The sequence below is a fragment of the Rhincodon typus genome, chromosome 5 (assembly GCF_021869965.1).
Source record: "Rhincodon typus isolate 14 chromosome 5, sRhiTyp1.1, whole genome shotgun sequence".
In the NCBI taxonomy this organism is placed as follows: Eukaryota; Metazoa; Chordata; class Chondrichthyes; order Orectolobiformes; family Rhincodontidae; genus Rhincodon; species Rhincodon typus.
Window position 1 is genome coordinate 39996235 of NC_063336.1, and position 19797 is coordinate 40016031.

Genomic DNA, 19797 nt, shown 5'->3' on the forward strand with positions numbered 1-19797 from the left:
TATTGTGGTCAGAATTTGTACAAATATTCAGCTCAATTACCAAAAATAATGGAAGGGGGTTGGGTAAATCAGTCAAATGTCCACCTTCTGATTGACCTTAACTATGTCAAGTTGGATGTTCTCATGTGTGCATCAATGAGAAGAAAATCATGGACATTTGCAACAGGCTCAAGTTATGGAGGGCCACTACCTCTGGAAGTGAACCTTGGGAGATAGATGGGGAGACGTTGACATACACACACCTTTTGGGCCATTTCACATGGTTTTAAAATAGCTAATGGCAAAATAAAGGCTGTTGATCATGCACTGTCTCTCAGGCTCAAGATGGAATGACATAGTTTGCAAAAAAAAAAGACCAAGTGTCTTTTGTTTGGAAATCACAAGATAAAGATACTTTCATGGTTAAGATAAAAGATTTAAAAAGTGTCAACTCAAATAGTTTGTCAAGACAGATCTAATTTCTGTTGAGGTTGGTTGGCTCGACGAGCTGGTTTGTTGTTCCTCAGACGTATTGTCACCATGCTGGGTAACATCATCAGTGCAGCCTCCGACGAAGCGTCGGTGTGTTTTCCAGCCTGGTTTTAAAAAAAATAATGACATAGAACTCGACCCCATATACACTCCACTACGAAGGAAAACCGGAAGTGAGGCAATCCAGCTCAACGGACTTGAGTTTAAAACCAGGCAGGAAAACACACCAACGCTTCATTGGAGGCTGCAGTGTTTTCCCGCCTGGTTTTTAAACTCTGGAGCCCGTTGAGCTGGATTGCCTCACTTCCGGTTTTCCTTCGTAGTGGAGTGTATATAGGGTCGAGTTCTACGTGATTATTTATTAAAAACCAGGCGAGAAAACACACCGACGCTTCATCGGAGGCTGCACTGATGATGTTACCCAGCATGGTAACGAAACGTCTGCGCAACAACAAACCAGCTCGGCTAGCCAACCAACCTCAAAACCCACAACCCGAGCTACAAATCTACTCCAAAACCTTAGAGATCCAACTTCGCTGGCATTTAGTGAACTCAAACTTTCTACTGGAAGTGGTGTAATAAAGGTGTCAATTATTACAAAGTATGATTCAGGATTAGTGTCATTGTCAGAGTGAAACATCACTTGTTTATTTGCTGCTGAATGAATCAAAGTAGATCAGTGATACAATCAAAAATTCTGTTTGAACTTTAAGAATAAAAGTTACACTTATAGTCCAGAGATCCTCTTGATTACTTCAGTCTTCTACTCACCAAGTTCTACACGTGCATAGGATAAGAGGAATTGAGAAATAATTAAAAATATTTACTGGTATAGTTTTCATAAAGTACTGAGAGGACCTGCAAGAACTTCAGTTACGATGTGATCCTTGTTTAAATCTGTTACCTTGCTCACAAACAATGAAGTTTGTTTAAAATTATGCTAGTATAGTGCAATCTTTCTGCTTTGCTGTATTAGTTTACCTGTAAATGATTACTCTTAACCTGTGCTTAATGTGCTAGAGAGGGGTTATTTTCCATCTTCTAAGGTCAAAGAAGAATATGGTGAAAAACTACACACGTCAATAAATTAATTAGCATGATAAAGGGTTTGATCATTATACATGATCTAAGCAAAAGTAAATTTGGCAGAAACCAAATATGTCAATTTCCATTCATAAAGAATGTGTTCTGTTCAAGGACTCAGAAACACAGAAAACAGGAGCAGGAATGGGTCATTCGGCCCTACATCTGCTCTGCCATTCATTATGATCATCCAACTCAACAGACTGTTTCCTCTTTTCCCCTATAACCCTTGATCCCTGTATCCCCAAGTGCTTTATCCAACTCTTTCTGAAATCAACAATGTTTTGGCCTCCATTGTTTTCTCTAGTAGAAAATTCCATAGGTTCACTACTCCAGGTGAATAAATTTCTCCTCATTTCAGTCCTAAAATCATTTATCCCATATTCATGGTTCTGGACTCCCTCATCATCAAGAACATCCCTCCTGCATCTACCCTGTCTAGTCCTGTTAGAATTTTATATGTTTCCAATGAGATAGCCCAATATTCTTCTGAACTCAAGCAAATAAAATCTGTTGCACCTGCATCTTACCTTCAGGAACTGGTATACGAGGACACCCACATCTTGTTGTACATTCCCTTTTTGCAATTAATAGCCAGATAATAATCTGCCTGTTTGTACTCCTGAAATGGGCAACTTCATTTATTCACGCTATACTGCATGTGTCTTGCATTTGTCCACTCATTCAACTTGTCAAAATCACACCGAAGCATCTCTCTATCCTCCTCACAGTTCACACTCCCACCCAAGCTTTGTGTCATCTGCAAATTTGGAGATGTTATGGTTACCCCGTCTTGTTGGAACTCAGTTTTCTTTAGTTTTCTCATTTTTGGTTTGGAACTGTAAGCTGAAATTGAGAGTTGAACTTTGAGTAACAGCTTATCTTAAGAAAAAGAAACAAACTGATATTTGTTTATGGGTACTGGCCTGGAGAGTTAATTGCAGGTTAGGGATCATTTTCAGAACTTAGCAGATATTTCAGCATCTGAGATGCATTATGCTCAAGGACCCATGACTGCTTCATGTTAAAACGGACTATCAATGGGAGGCTAGTGTCGGCCTGACAAACAAAGAGATTGTGAAAACAAAATAAAAAAGAGAAACCATAGACTGAATTAGCTATGAACTATGTTTTCAGACAGACAGGCTTTGGGTGTGAAAACTCCTGGAAGTAGTTTTGGTTGCCCTCCAGTTATCAACTCATTGCAAGTTTGGAGAATGGTATCCCAGTTAGAAGTAGTGATATTCCTCAGTGCCTACCAGAAGCTGTTTGCATTGACCGGTGTCCTCAAATCAAGCAAGATACAATCCCATGTGCCTGTGATACTGAGCATCACTGAAACTGCTTAAGTGAACTGGCCAGTTACATCTCTTATTTTTCTTTTGATTTATCCCTTAACTCTGTCTATGAGAAAATGGGGCTGTGTTCAAAGAAGATTGGGTTTAAATCATAGACATTCATTGGAATGCCTTGTTGTTTAGTTTTGCTTTGCTAAGTTACAGTATTAATAATAAATTGTTAAGTTTTGTTTGAACCATAAACCTGGGGTTTAATATTTGTTATTCTTAAAGTCTGATTAGGAATTATTGCAACAATTTTGAGAATCATTGAATGTTTTAATTTAACAGGGACACAGAGACTGATTTGGTTTGGCTTGCTGCCCCCTGTCATAACAATCTAAATCATGAATACATTTTGTGTATAGCTGGGGTCCTAGCACCGATTCCTGTGGTACCCCACTTGTCATTGCCTGCTATTAAGAAAACGACCCATTTATTCCTACTGTTTCCTAACTGCCAACTAGTTTTCTATCAATCTCAATACACTGCACCCAATCCTATGTACTTTAATTTTACGCACTAATCTCTTACGTGAGACTACATTAAAAGCCTTCTAAAAATCCAAATAAACCACATCCACTGCTCTCCTTATCATCTCTACTTGTTATCCTCGAAGAATTCCAGTAGATTTGTCAAGCATGGTTTTCCTTTCATAAATCCATGCTGAATGTGTCTGATTCTGCTACTGTAACTCTGCAGTCTATTTCATGTTTTAATATGATAAAAGCAGCTCATTATGGAGGTGGGAATACCATATAAATGTTCTGGTGAATGTCACTGTCATAATTCACTCTTTTCCTGTGCCATTCAATTCTCTCCGCCAAAACTGGACATGGATCAGGAACATTGCCTATTAACAAGTTGTAAAATTCCAAAATAGAAGAGGAAGGCAATGAAGAAAGAATAGAAAGGGAAGATAAAATTGAACTGGATGGACCCCCTGGCACAGTGGAACAGAAATGACAACTGTAAACACAACCCTGTCAACCCTGCAAAGCTGTCTTTACTAACGCTTGGCATCTGGGGCTAGTACCAAAATTGGGACAGTTGTCTCACAGGCTTGTCCAGTAACGGCCTGACACAGTCATACTCATGGAGTCATACATGGACATGTTCTCTCCCACTGACAAGACAGACCCAGCAGATGTAATGGCCCTGTGGAATACAATCTGGAGGGAATTGCGAGTCTGGTACATCCCCTCTGACACCATGAAGTCTTATGGCATCATGTCAAACACTGACAAGGGAACTTCCTGCTTATGAACGCATACCACTCACCCCCTGGCGATGAATCAATGCTCCTCCATGTAGAACCTTAGTTGGTTTCAGCACTGACAGAGTAAGGGCACAGAATGTACTCTTGGTGAGTGACTTCAAATGTCCACCACCAAGAATGGCTTTGCAGCACCACTACTGACTGAGCTGGTCAAGTCCAAAAGGACATAGCTACTAGGCTGGGCCTGTGGCAGTTGAGTGACCTAATAAGGGGGAAAAACATACTTGACTTCATCCTCACTAGTCTGCTGCAGGTACAAGGCAGAGTTGACAAGGGTGACCATCTCATAGTTCTTGTGAAGACGAAGTTACATGGAGAATACCCTCTATTGTCTTGCGTGGCACCATCGCCATGCTGACTAGCAATTCAACAGTGGGCATCCATCAAAGTGATGTGGGCCATAAGCAGTAGCACAATTATACTCAAACACAATCTGCCACCTCATGGCCTGGCATATATTTTACTCTACCAATACCATCAAATCAAGGGATGAAAACTGGTTCAATGAAGAATGCAGGATGGAATGCAGAGAACAGCACTAGCTATACCTAAAATTAGGTGACAATCTGGTACAACTATAATGTGGGACTACGTGTATGCTAAACAACGAAAGTAGCTTGCAGTCGACAGAGCTAAATAATCCCATAACCAACAGATTCAATCCAAGCTCTGCAGTCTTGCCACATCCAATCATGAATGATGGTAAGTAATTAATCAATTCACTGGAGGTGGGTCCCCAAATATCACCAACCTTCAATGATCGGGGAGCCCAGCATACCAGTACTAAAGACAAGGCTGAAGGACTCATAACCATAGTCAGCAAGAACTGCTAAATGGGTGATCCGTCTCAATCTGAAGGGTCCTACGCATCATAGGTATAAGTCTTCAGCCAAGTCAATTCACTTCATATGATACTGCACGTTAAGCTAATTAATATGATAAGGGCTCATAGTATTGGAGGTGGCATATTAGCATCGGTAGAGACCGGCTAACTCATTAAAGACAGAGTTGAGAAAGCGAGGACATTTTCAGGATGGCAATCTTTAACTAGTGGAGTGCCACAGGGATCGGTTCTGGGCCCACAATTATTTACAATATACATAAATGACTTAGATCAGGGAAGTTTATGTACGATAGTCAAGTTTACAGATGACAAAAATATTGGGAAGGCAAGTGGTGAGAATGACACAAAGATTCTGCAAAGAGATATGGACAGATTAAGTGAAAGGGCAAAAACTTGGCAGAAAGAATACAAATGGGAAAATGTGAGATTCTGCACTTTAGTAGGAATGATAGAGGAGCTGAACATTTAACTAAACATTGGACAGAACTGCAGAAAGCTACACTAAATGAATTTGGGAGTCATTAGGCATAAATCTCAAAAAGCTAGCAGATAATTTTCAGAGGTAATAGAGAAGAGAAATGGAATGTTGGTGTTTATTTCAAAGAGAATGGAGCATAAAAATAGAGAACTCTTGCTGAAGCTATACCAGGCACTAGTTACATCACACCTAGAATACTGTGAACAGTTTTGGGCTCCTTACGTAAGCAAAGATATTCTGGCATTGGAGAGATACAGAGAAGATTCACTAGATTGATCTCAAATATGGAGGAACTGTTTTATGAGGACAGGTTGGGTAGGTTGAGCCTAAACTCTTTGGAGTTTAGAAGCATGAGCGGCGACGTTATTGAAATGTCTAAGATTCTTTGGGGACTTGACAGAGTAGATGTGGAGAGATTGTTTCCCTTTGTGGGTGTGTCTCGGATCAGAAGGCATAATCTCAGAGTAATGGGTCATTCATTTAAAATGAGAAGGAATTTCTTCTGTCAAAGGTTAGTGAATCTGTGGAAATTTTACCATAGGCTGAGTCATTAAGGTTGTAATTTGAGCTGGAATAAACAGATTTTTATTCAGTAAGGGAATCATGGACTATAACAAAAAGGCAGGAAAATGGAGTTGAGGATTATCATATCAGTCATGATCTCATTATATGGCCAAGCAGACTTGAGGTCTGAATAGCCTACATCTCATGATCCAACTGCTGTGTGGTCTCTTTAATTCCTCAGTTTTTAAAAAAAAACTCGCGAGGATGGCCTAACTCATTGATATTGGAGGTCTGACTGTTGTCTTGAAAAATCCAGCAAAAAAAAAAGGCACTCTTCTTAAAAACTCCGTGGATTCAATAGTTTCATTCCCCCACCCCAGCTCTTTCCATGATAACAGACAGGCATCCCTGGCAGAGCTCCTGCATTCACTTTGGAACTGCAGGTTCATAAAATCAAGATCCAGGTCATGAATAGTTATGATCAATTTTGCAAATTGATTTGTCTACAAACTTTTAATGCAATCTCCCACAGCCATAGCTACTTTCCCAGAGAAGAAATTACATTCGCAAAAGGGAAGCAGATCAATCTTGCTTGTACCTATGGTAAAATATTCCAAGTGCATAAAACAGAAAGAGATGGAGATTTACTGGAACGATATCAGAGATGCAGGACTTCAATTTATGTGGATAGGCTAAATAGGCTAAGACTCCTTTCATTAAACTAAGGGTGGTTAAGGGAGATGTGATTGATCTGTTCAAAATACTGAAACGTTTCTACAGATGAAATACATCGAAACATTGCACCAGAGAGCTCAGATTTAAGACAATGTACAGAAGAACCAAAATTAGACGATTTTGAAAGCAATAAGTTATGATGCTTTAAGTTCCTTATATTTACTTCTCCTGTACTTTCTGTTGATTCAATTTCAAAGTTCCCACTTAATTGCATTTCCTTTTAGTGTTCATGCTTCATCCCTTATCAGTCTTTATTTAAAAGATTTCCTATCCAAAGTCTCTATTTCCTTAGGAACAAAATGCAAACAAAAGTTCTGTGATATTGAATTCCTAAGGGCAGCATTGGTAAGAAGGCATTCTTGCTACTTCATGAGTTGAACTAAACTCTGCCAGGCCAACAGCATTCTATTAAAATGCTCTGCTGTGACATGCACTGGATACCAACAATACTTAATTGAAAAAAAAAATGCAAGAAACATATTCGACATGCATAGGAATTCCTCTGCTTACTTCATGTTCCAGAAATCATAATATTTTTAAATGATCACAGATTTCAGCAAACACTAGTACACATCAACTTGCTTCGCAGGAATAGATAGTTCTCTCCCACCAAACTAAAAAAAAATTCTAGGTAAACAGGCAGTGCAGCATTCAACCATCAAGGCGACCATATTAAAACAAAATCAAAGCAGAGTTGAGATAAAGATCAGGTTACTAAGGGCCAAGTAAGTGAATACTTGAGTAGCTGTTTACTAAAGATCGCCATTTTTGACGTTTAATGGATGATTGCAATATCAATTAATTAGAGATAACAATAATGAGGGCTTGTGGAAAAACTACTAAAATGTATGAATCAATGGAAAAAGATAAATAAGAGAGAATGTCAATAACTTTAAAAACATAGATTTTCTGCTTAATAGCTCTGTGGCACAGATCTTAAGATCACATGGGACCCTGCCAATATATGTTTAGGGCATTCTAACAAACTAGAGTGTAAGATCAGTACTAAGAAACATGCTATTGTATAACTAGCAACACAGATATGTAAAAGAATTAAATGGATATCTAAAGAAGTTGTAAATAAAAAAAGTCTGATTTTTAATTGGCTCAAGAGGTTAGGTCACTTCCCAGAAGCCTAGTTGACAAGCAGTTGATTCTTCATCCTGGGAAAGAGGGAGGGAGGGAGGGAACTGGAGGAACAACATTTTCGTCTGGAATTCTGAAATCCACATGTAGAGCAATTTCCTGCATTCTATTTTTAGCTTCATTTACATTGTTCCAGTGCACAAAACACAACACAATTACATTTCAATTTATTCACTAATTATTGTTTTATGGGGTCAACAGAAGCACTTTCAGGGAGAATTTAACGGAGCAGGCATTATAGCAGGAATGCCCACATCATATTGCTGGTGTTGAGAAAACTAGTCACAATTAAGCTGAGGTAGGAAAGGCCTAACACTGGAATCACATTTTGTAGCTATGGGATATCAATTAGGTTCACTAACTCCTTGAGAGCAATATTCTGACCTTAACCAAATTTAATTGGCACCTTGGGGATTTAATGGAACATACTTATCTCTCCTGTACCACCCGAAGGCCATCTACATACAGTATTGGCTTTGCTCAAGATCTCATAGGGCTTTCACTCATTAAGAGGCACTCAGTTCTGACTGTGGGGAACAGCTCTGGGAAGAGTGTAGTGCAGGAGTGAAGGCCGCTGAAAACCAGCCCTATGCTCTTACTTCCACCATCCTGCCCTCCCCTTCCTCATAACATGATGCTCCATCCTCCCCCATTCAACTGTGTCCATTAATCCAGGAGTAACCTTGGGGCTGGTTCATAGTGCATAGGGAATTCTGCCCCACTGGTGTCTCCATTTAAGTAGGAGATCCTATTCTGGTCAGTTAAGTGCCTGTGAGTACCTAAATCCCACTGAAGAAATGAACTAGGTCTTAAAACCTAGTGGGAATGTTGCTAGCACTAAATCCTGGCCACTATCTCCAGGTGCCAAAGTGTGGTGACACTTTGAGTATAACACACAAAAAAATACTTTTCACTGCATTTTTGTACACGTGACAACAAAATTTAAATCTAAAAAAATCTCAAAATCTTGTTAATTTTGCTCTTTTTATTTTGTCTCATAGTTTCCCACAGCTTTGCTTCTTTTCGCACGAAAGTATAAAGTGGCATTTTCTTGACTAAATAACACTTCAGCCAACTTCTCCGGTCTCATCTCTTCGCTACTTACACTCTTCCTTGATAGGTTTTAATGATACATGAGAACAAGTTATAACATGGTCAACATCCCCAAACATGTTTTACACATTGGTCACCCATTCCTTCCATGTGATGGATCAATTCATGGATTTTTGACAACCTAGTATTTTCTCCAGATGATTCAAACTCACTCTCCACACTGGAGAGACCAAACAGAGATTCAGATGACAATTTTTTTGAACTATATTTATTCTGCCCTTAATTGCAACTCAAGCTTTCCTCTGGGACTATTTTTGTCAGCATGGCTGAGACAAATGCAATAGTTTTAATCATAATGGAACAATGCTGCCACAAGTCGAAATAATATTTGATGAACCAGTTGAAACAAAGCATGCATGCACTGCTGGCAGACTTCACATAGAAAAGAGGAGTGGGCCATTTGGTCCTTCAAGCATGTTCTGCCTTTAATACAATCATGGTGGATCATCTAACTCAGTCCTCTATAGCCACTTTTGCTCCCTCCCTTTGATCAGTTTAGCCACATGAACTTTAACTTTTTCTTGAAACTCCTCCTTCAAAGTGAAGGTTCATTCTGAGTCTGGAAACACGAAAAACATGTTTCTTTGAAGGTAAGAGTTCAAACTGCAACTAGAATTATTTAGATCAACAACATTAAAATAATTCAGGGCTGCAAAAAGCTACACAATGGGCTCAAGATGGGCACTTGAGATACCATTGGAATCACAGATGTCTTCGATCACAGTGCTGTGACAACTGAATCTACTTCCAGCAACCAAATCATCAGATAGATTGTAATTTGTGAACCAACTGGAGAGATTTCCTTTAATTGGCCATACATCTATTGTCATTAGATTTTGTAATTTGGTTCCCTCCTCTACCCTCTTTCTCCAGCACTTGTTATTATTGCACACTCTCTGGTGGGTAATGATCAACAACTTTTTTCTTTTAATTAGTAACACATATGATTTGTAAAAGAAAATGTCCAGATATGTCTAATAGCATCACTGTGCAGAAAGAAAAATACATTAGATTTAACAGCCAAGAGGAGGGGAGAAAAAGAGGTGATAGGGCCCTCTTGTGGTGCAGTGGCACTGTTCCTATCCCTGGATTAACAGGCCCAGGCTCAAATCCCACTAGATCTAAAGGGGTGTAAAAACACCTCTGAACAGGTTGATGAGAAAAAAGTAGGAAAAAAGAGGTGAAGAAGAGATATAGTTCAAAGATGACCTAGAGATCAACTAGAAAGGCAGAGGCAAAATCTTTTCTAGCCCCTAATTTATAAATGAGAATCAAACTTTCTGTCCTGTTAGATTATCAGCCGATTTCACAAGTAGAATTTAGTTATTTGTTTGGAATTTCTAATAATTTCGTTTTGTACTCTTTTACAGCAAGGTGAAGATAAACAGGGTAAGGGAGAAAAAAAAATTACGAGCAAAAAACCTTTATTTCTTGTTGGGTTTAACTTTGGCAAAAATTGCCTGACTTCACTGTTCCAGACTGAAACAGAAATTGAAGGATACAATGAGCAGAGAGGAATATCGGTGTTTGCTGTATAAATCTCAGAAAAACAGATCTATTAACTTGACCAGTGAAAATATCAACTGTAGTTCCAAACTCCTTGACAGTTCCTGACTTCAAAAATCAATGACTTCAAGTAATAGTAATCTAGATGTCTCCAAATGAATACTTACACAATTGCATTAAACTGGCTCAAAGTTTCATTTGTTGTTGACTTCTACAATTCAGTAGCTTGCTACACTGTTTGAGCAAATCACAGGCACAATCTTAGAAGTGTTACAACGCAGAAGGAGCCCATCGTGCCTACACCAGCTCGTTAAATATGCATTATTACGTAGTATTAATCTCCTACTTTTTCCCCATGCCCTTGCACATTATTTTTATCCAGAACAATCATCCAATGCCCTCTTGAATGTCTCAACTGAACAATGTTTACACAAGTATGGAGAAGTTTGTTAATATTTAACCTTGCTGATGAACTACAGTAGTGACTTTGGTCATTTGTAGTCTATTTGTTTAGAACCCTTTTGGGCAATGTATTGAAAGACATTTCATATATCAAGTTGTAAAGAAAATATCTTGGGTGGAATTCTTGCTTTCCAAGAGAAGTAATATTTACCATTATCTGATTCTTCACTGTGAATAAGAGAGGTAGAGTGTTTTTCTATTCCAGCAACAAACACATCTCTCTGCTTTCGAGCCTCACTGCAAGTTTGATCTGGGTGCCAAAGTTGTTTGCAGTGGTAACAGAATTCTGTCGCACACCCTGACCGCTCACATGTCAGCTTTGGGCAAGTTGCACAGCCACTGGCGATTACTCCATAACTGTAAAGACAGATTCCAAGTTCACAAAACATCAACAGTATTTTAAGAGACCACAATACTCACGCAGCAGTAATAAGACACCTGTAACATGTTATCATTCGACATTTTAATATATAAAAAACAGAAGCATTACACAAATTAGTAAACTGCAGCATCTCAATCAAGGTGTAGTTATGCAAAGAGTCAGTCCCACCCACAAAACTAGGTCTGAAACATTTAATTCTTGTACACTTAATTACTTAGAAGCCAGTATTGCTGGAATGGAGCTTTAAAAGGTGCCTGAACAGGAAGTTCCTGTAAAATACTGTCAGATATTAATTGTTAACTCAAGACATTTCTTAGAAAAAAAAAATTAGTTTTGCAACATACGTCACTATCAGAGAGTTTACTGCATCTCAATACATTGAACTGGCCTGAACAGAATGCAGGCAATCACAATTGCTACATTCAAATTCTACACACATTAAAAAAAAGTCCAATGGATCTTTACTTCCAAAAAGTCAAGTTTGCTAACAGTTACCAATAAAACTTGAATGTTATGCATTCTGGAACATGCTACGAACAATAACAGAAGCAGATGGGTATTTGGGCAAAAAAAAAAATTGCAGGGCTGCTGGGATAGAGCAAGGGAATGGAACAACTAGATTGCTCGATAAAAAAAAATTATTAGTTCAACGGACCAAATGGTATCATTCCGTGCTGTCTTTATTCTATTGTTAAAGTTCTGTCCAAAACATACTTCCTCCAAAAGTCTTTTTACCATAGAATGGAAAATTGGAAAAAGTCAGTTCCATCAATAACTTTCCCACCTCCACAACCATGATTCAGAGCCTTTCCCTAGAAATAAGGTAAAATTGGGCATATTTAGCCAGTATCACAAATACCAATTCCCAGCAGTAAGATTAAATCTGTAACAGATGGTCCAGGTATCTGTACCACACTTTGCCAGGTTTCAAAAATATTAAACAGCTATCACTGAATGCTGGACGACTCGGCACATTAAACAGTTATGTCCAATTTAAATTGCCAATTTCCTTGACAGACCCAGTATTTAGCAGTCTACTACATATTACAATAAATGTAGAAATACCAGCTGAATCACCATCATGCTGACCACCCAAATTATGCCAAAATGATACATTTGACATCATTTGAAGATAAAAACACAAAATTATTCAAAAGCTCAGTATTCAAACAAGTTAAATAAATCAGACTCTCAGCATTTTAATAAATGGAGAATACTATAGATGAACAATTCACTTCTGACAGCAAACAATCTTTGAGCCAAGCTCCAAAGAGAATCACACCAAATTTAAGTTCATGAATATAGCAGAAGCAAGGAGGTCCACATTGCCAATTATAAAATATTCTGTTTCAATAAAAAGGTTTGCAAAAACCCCTTGCAAATTCTCTTAAGGTGTAAATACATTGGAACATTTTACATAAGGCCTAGACTTTTAAAATATGACCAAGGAAAATTGTAGCATGACTCTATGCTCATGTATAAGCTGTGCCAGGCTTTATTAAATGCTATAAAGAAAAGTGAAGGGAGTACATTCAAATGTCATATGTAGCCTATCAAACCCATTCTACCATTCAGCTAGATCATGGCTATCCTTTCCCTCAAAACCATTTTCTCCACACTGCTCGAAATGGTCAGCTCAATGGTACTGATATTATGTGGACATACATTATGGGGCAAAACTAAAGAACTGATCATCGACTTCAGAAAGGAGGCGAACATGCCCCCATCTACATCAACGGAACTGAGGTCGAGAGGGTGAAGAGCATCATGTTCCTTGGAGTGACGATAACCGATGGCCTGTCCTGTGCTTCCCACGTAGATGCGACATTCAAGAAGGCACAACACCTCTTCTTCCACAGGTGGCTCAGGAAATTTGGCATGTCCATAAGGTCCCTCACCAACTTCTACAGATGCACCTTTGAAAGCACACTGGTCGGGTGCATAATGGCCTGGTATGGCAACAGCTCTGCCCAAGACAGTGAAACTACAGAAAGTTGTGCGCACAGCCCAGACCATCATGGAAGCCAACCTTCCAGCCATGGATTCTTTATATGGCTCGCTGCCATGGAAAGGTAGCCAACACAATCAAAGACACATTGCACTCTGGTAATGACCTCCTACAACCTCTTCCGTCAGGCAGGAGATACAGAAGCCTTAACACGCGCACGCAGGTTCAGGAACAGCTTCCTTATGGCCGTCATCAGACTGCTGAATGGACTCAAACCTCAGATAATGTAACCTGTATGCCTCTAAAGTCTTTCTGATCTTTACATCCTTTGCTTGCTGTGATCTGCCTATACTGCTGGTAAGCAAAGCTTTTCACTGTATTTCGGCACACGTGACAATAAGATCAATCAAACAAATCAGTCCAAAATTGAGGGGTGTGGAGAAAAAAAAACTGCATTATGATCCCCTATGGTGAGACTCAATGATTTTTCTTCTTTGCTATTTGTCCTCTTCATGACAGCCTGAAGCCCCAGGTACACTTGTCACAGTTCTACTCATTTCACCTACAGCATACATTATCAAAAGTTGCTTTCTTCTAGCTATCCAATGCCAGTAGAAGCTGGCTTGAGGGAGAATGTCTGGCTTAAGCCCGAGTCACAGGCTGACTCTGACGGGAGTTAACGTATTGCATCTTCAGAGAGATGTCAAACATGAACTTAATGTGAAAATAAACTGGACATACTATAGATTAAACTGAACTCTCTAGTATTAGGGAGAAGGGGTTGGCTGGGCCCTTAGGGTGGAGATGATGAGATTTTTTTCACTCAAACAGCAATCTTTGGAAATCTTCACCTCAGAGAAGTGGGAGATACTTAGTTGATGAGCAGATCCAAGACTAAGGAAAAAAGCTTTTTTGATATTAAAGGGAATCCAGGGATGCAAGGATCAGGTGAGAAACTGGAGTGAGGTTGAAAATCAGCCATGAGTTAACCGAATTGTACAGCAATTTGAGGAGCCAACTCCTGTACATGTTTCTTGTGTTTTTTTTTTAGCTTGCATATGTATTTTCTATATTATTAGCAATGATAACCTTGGAAGGTGATGTTCTAGTGGTACTATTGCTAAAATCTTAATCCAGAGACTGGATAATGTTCTGCGGACCTGGGGTTGAATCCCACTATGGCATATAGAATACAAACATCTGGAATTAAGAATCTAATGATGACCATGGAACCTTTATCGGTTGTTGGAAATACCTATCTGGTTCACTAATGTAATTACCTGGTCCAGCCTACATGTAACTCCAGACCAACAAAGTGGGTGACTCTTAACTGCCCTCTGACCAATTAGGAATGGGCAATAAATGGTGGTCTAGTCAACAATGTCCACATGCCATGAATGAACACACAATAACTCAGCATATAGCTGGTGATAAATATCATTCACAAAAGTAGCTTACTCTTGCATCATCAATTCCACCTCCCTCATTTATACGGTAATTAGGTGGAGAAAATAAAACATACGTGCTGCAAATAAATCAAATTGATTAGTCATGCAGAACATACCTACAGTCAGGTGCAGGGCACCATCGGGCATCTGGGTCTGATGCAAGGTATCTCCTCAGCATGAACTCCTCGTACTTTTCCATCAAACTGCCATTGTTGAGAATCATACGGATGTCTGATGGATGAAATAACTCAGAACATTCTGGACAGGCAACATTGACCCGACTCTCTGTAATTTCAATCTTCAAATATTGCTGTAAGCAAGCCAGGCAAGAACGATGGTGACAAGAAGTGATCTCTGGGAACTGGGATCGAGGTTGGCTAAGAAGGCAGAGTGGGCACTCTAGAGTACCCAACAACTGTTCATTACTGGATGAGTGCGTTGTCCTGTTAGTGGAGGACATTTTCTTTTCATCTTCATTTTCAGTTTTTGCATGTATTCCCTCAACAGCAACTGTGGACATCTCCAGCTTTGATTTTGATTTAGGTTTCCTGCTGAACAGACTAAAGAATTGGAGCTGTCGATGTTTATTCGGTCTCCTCATAGTCTTGAATATATTGCAAAGTTACAACAATGATCAAGGTTACTCCTCTTAATTACTTTACAAAGTGGTTGACCACAGTCTCCGATCACTGAAAGGCAAAATCCTTATAAGGATATACTGTAAAAAGAAAATGTGGCAAGTTTCTTGATCCACTTAGGAATTCCAAGTTGTTCTAAATATAATTAGCAATACTGAAACAACTAGTGTTTTGTTCAATGGAGTTTACATGAAGTATGAATCACAACACTGATTTTTTAATGTCTGAGCACAGAACAGATTCACATAGCAAGCTGAGATATTATGTAGTCGCAGAGTTGAACAGTTGTTGGATGTTATGATGTCATCTTGCAATATTCATTGCTGTGTCCAATTTTATTAGGAAATCTAGAAAAAGTTGAAAGCAAAAAGGAGGGGAAATTAGTTGTATGAAAATTCTTGCATTTAAAACATGCTTCAATATGTTCATCTCAATATAAAGCTTATCCAAGCAGTAATGTTATAATTGTTCATCTAAAGCGAGATCACATCAGAAAGACCTTTCCACCGCTGAAAATTTTCAATTGAACCTAAACGTATTTGCAAACAAAACTCTCAATAGATTAGAACCAAGGTGTGTTAATTTGACACTTGAGTTATGAATTCTACACAAAACTGAATTCATTACAAAACCACACTTGGAAAAATTGGTCTCAAAACTAAACTCATGTACATCAGTCACTTACCAATAGTAGGAAAGTTACTCACTTCCTTATTGTTCATATTAAATGCGACTGTTGCTGCACTACCCTAATGATAAGGTTTTAAGTGTTAATTGGTTAGAAAATTGTTAAAGTCTAATTTCTTTATATATCTCCTTTCACAATGGTACCCTACAGATCTGGCCCATTTTCGTAATTAAATCGGAGTTCTGTGGTTGAGAATGCAGATGGGATTTTGTGGCACAGTGGCTGTATCCCTACCGTGAGCCAGAAGGCCTGATTTCAAATCTACCTGCTCCAGAGATGCGACACAAGTCTGAACAGCATGATTAAAACACTCACCACACACATGGTTTTGACATATATCCAAGCACAGATCCTTGCTGTACCCTACTAAGTCAGTTCCTCCCACTTTCAAAAAGACCTATTTATTCCCATTCTCTGCTTCCCATCTGTCAATCAATTCTTGAACCATGCTAATATGTCACCCTCATCCCATGTGCTTTAACTTTGCCCACTGGTCTCTTATGAGAAATCTTATGAAAAGCCGTCTGAACACTAAATACATCACATTCACTGGTTCTCCCTTGTCTGTTCTACTAGTTACATCCTCAAAAAATTCCAGTAGATTTATTAAGCATGATAGTTTTTCACAAAGCTATGCTGGCATTGTTCGATCCAGTTAATGCCTTCCAAATTGTTCTGTTATCACATCTTTTATCCTAGACTCCAGCATTTACCCCACTACGGTGTTAGACTAACTGTTCAGTAATTCTGTTTTTTGTTACCCTCCCTTTATTTAAATAATGTGGTTACATTTGCTACTGTCCAAATTTGTAGGAACTGTTTGAAAGTCTACAGAAATTTGGAAGTTGACCACCACTACATCCAATATTTCGAGGGTCACTTACTTTAGGATGCAGATTATCAGGCCCTGATGATCTGTCAGCATTTAAATCCATTAATTTCCCCATTTTCTTGCTAATATGCATTTCATTCAGTTCTGCCCTCTCACTCTATCCTTGGTTCCCTAACATTTCAGAGATGTTGCTAGTTCCCTCTTTTGTGAAGACAGAACCAAAGTATTTGTTCAATTCTTCTACCATTTCTTTGCTCCCCACTATCATTTCCCCAGCTTCTGACTGTAACGGATCTACATTTGTCGTTCTAATGTTTTCTCTTCACATATTTATAGAAGCTTGTATAATCAGCTCTGTTTCCTGCAAATTTTACTCGTACACTATTTCCCTCTCTTTATCAACCTCTTGTCCTCTTTTGCTGTATGCTCCTAGTTCTCAGACTCCAACATTTTCCTCCTGGCAACTTTGTATGTCTCCTCTTTGGATCTAATTCTATCTCTAATTTGTTTTGTAAACCATGGTTGCACAGCTTATCTGTTTCATTTTTGCATCGAACAGGAATGAATAATTATCGTTAATCGTGCGCACATTCTTTAAATATGAACCATCGCCTATCCACGATCAACCCGTTTCTTAAGGTTCCCCAATCTATCCTTGCCAATTTGTGGCTCACACCCTCACAATTCCCGTTATTTAGATTTCGTAGAATTACAGAATCCCTACCGTGGGAATGCAGGCCATTTGGCCTATCGAGTCCACATCAACCTTCCGAACAGCATCCCACCCAGACCTACACCCCAGCCCACCACCCAACCTCTGTAACCCTGCATTTCCTATGGCTAATCCTTCTAGCCTGGACCCTATGGGCAATTCAGAATGGTCAATCTGCCAAACCTGCACATATTTGGACTGTGGGAGGAAACCCAAGTAGACATGGGGACAATGCATAAACTCCACGCAGTCACCTGAGAGTGGAATCCAATCCAGGTCCCTGGCGCTGTGAGGCAGCAATGCTGACCACTGAGCCACTGTGCTGCCCTGGGACCCTAGTTTTGGATTTGACCACCTCATTTCCCATCTTAAGGAAGAAAGCTATCATATTGTAGTGGCTCTTCCAGCAATAGGATTGTTAACTAATTCTTTCTCACTGCGCAGTACCCAGTTTAGAATAGCCTATGCCTGTTCTCTGGTTGGCTCCTCAATGCAGTAGTCTAAAACTACCACATACTTGCTCCAGGAAATTCTCCTTTGCAATATTATTTCATGTTTGGTTTGGCCAATCTATATGTAAAATAAAGTATGCATCTCTGATTTATTGTTTAATACCTTCCCTGACATTTTCACCACTTTTGGGACACCTGTATACAATCCCCAGCAATGTTTTTTGCCCTTTTGTTTTTCTTGTCTCTCCCCAAACAGATTCCACATCATGATTTTCCAAGTGAATATCCTTTCCCACTAGTGCATTGGTTTAATCTTTTACCAACAATGCTACCCCATCTCCTTTCCATTTTTGTCTATGCTTCCTAAATAATGAATAGCTCTGTTACCATCCTTGATAGCCCTGCAGCCATAGCTTTTTAACCACAACTATACCATAACTTTTTATATCTATCTATGCTGTTAATTAACCTAACTTATTGTGAATACTCCTCACATTTAGACATAAAACCTTCAGGCTTATCTGTTTAACCTCGTTCATCATTTCAGCTTTATTTTGCATTATGGCCCAATTTGTTTTTTGCCCTTCCTTTTTCGCCTTCCATTTTTGCTTCTTATCTTTCTGGTTTTGATTTCTATTCTTGTTTCTTTCTGAAGTTCTTTTGCTGGGATCAGGTATTTCTTTATTTGGAACTCAGTGGATTTTTACTTTACTTACTTACTTACTGATGAGCATTGTCCAGTGAAAAGCAATCCAGAATCCCAGGCCAACCCTACTGCATTTCCTATAACGAAGCAGATTACATCAACAAACATGGGTTCATTCCCACAGTGTACAATCATCTGTGATCATTGAAACCACATTGTAGAAGTCTGCACCAGCTTCCCTAGAAGCTGCCATGACAGTTTATATCCTTGAGAACAGCATCTGTGGAGAGAAATCTGTGTTTTCTCTCCGAGTTGCTGAGTTTCTCCACTAATATCTGTTCTTGCTTGTTTCAGATCTCCAGCATCTGTAATTGTTTGTTTTATCTTATTATAGACAAGGTTATGATGTTTGGACAGTCGTTTTTTCTTTGGAAAGAGATAGTGGGTCTCAGTACAGTGTAGACAGAGTGTGCTGCATAATCCTTGCATGCTGTGCTCTGCGCAACTGGAGCACAGAAATAGGGTAGTTTTGGATGGTGAAGAACTGGGACAACTGCAGCAGTCACCAAAAGGAAGACACACACCCTGAGCAGGAGGAACATTGCCTTTGGCATAATAGAGTAATTCAGCCTCAGGCACCATAAGCCACGTTGGTCTTAAATGATACCCGTGTCCAATAATGGAGTTGGATGAAGAGATTGCTCATTAACAGCAAATTTGCTATTGCTAGAAGGGCAAGCAGCCCTTTTTTATTCCTGAAATATATGTGAAGAAAACACAACAAGAAATAAAGTTGCTATTCCTGTTGTTCACTAAAAGTTGGCGTTTTCAACTGTTTGAAGGTTTTCCAACATGTGATGGTCCCACATTCAACAAAATGTTGTGCTATGCTAGGTGTTTGAGAAGGAATATTACTGCTTCAGGTAAGATTCTAACATGGTACGGCACCAAGGATGGGAAGCCTGCCTAGCTTCATGCTTGTAGCTGCATTTTAATAATTGTCAATCAAAACAGGTGATGATACAAAATAGCAATACAATCATGAATTTGAGCTTGTATTGGAAAGGGTTCTTCGGGGCTAGTAGCAATTGAT

The 19797-nt window shown here is 39.1% G+C and overlaps 1 protein-coding gene across 4 annotated transcripts in view; it reads right to left on the bottom strand.

Moving 5' to 3' along the window:
* The window catches only part of si:ch211-278j3.3 (E3 ubiquitin-protein ligase RNF19A), a 47441-nt gene that overhangs the window by 18678 nt on the left and 8966 nt on the right, over positions 1–19797 (bottom strand). For all 4 annotated transcript variants that reach the window (XM_048596879.1, XM_048596880.1, XM_048596881.1 and 1 more), the window contains exons 3-4: positions 14853–15721; positions 11110–11315 (exon numbers count right to left, since the gene is read on the bottom strand). In XM_048596879.1, coding sequence (XP_048452836.1) covers positions 11110–11315; positions 14853–15337 — 691 coding nt within the window. In that variant the 5' untranslated portion in view covers positions 15338–15721. The remainder of the gene's footprint in view (positions 1–11109; positions 11316–14852; positions 15722–19797) is intronic.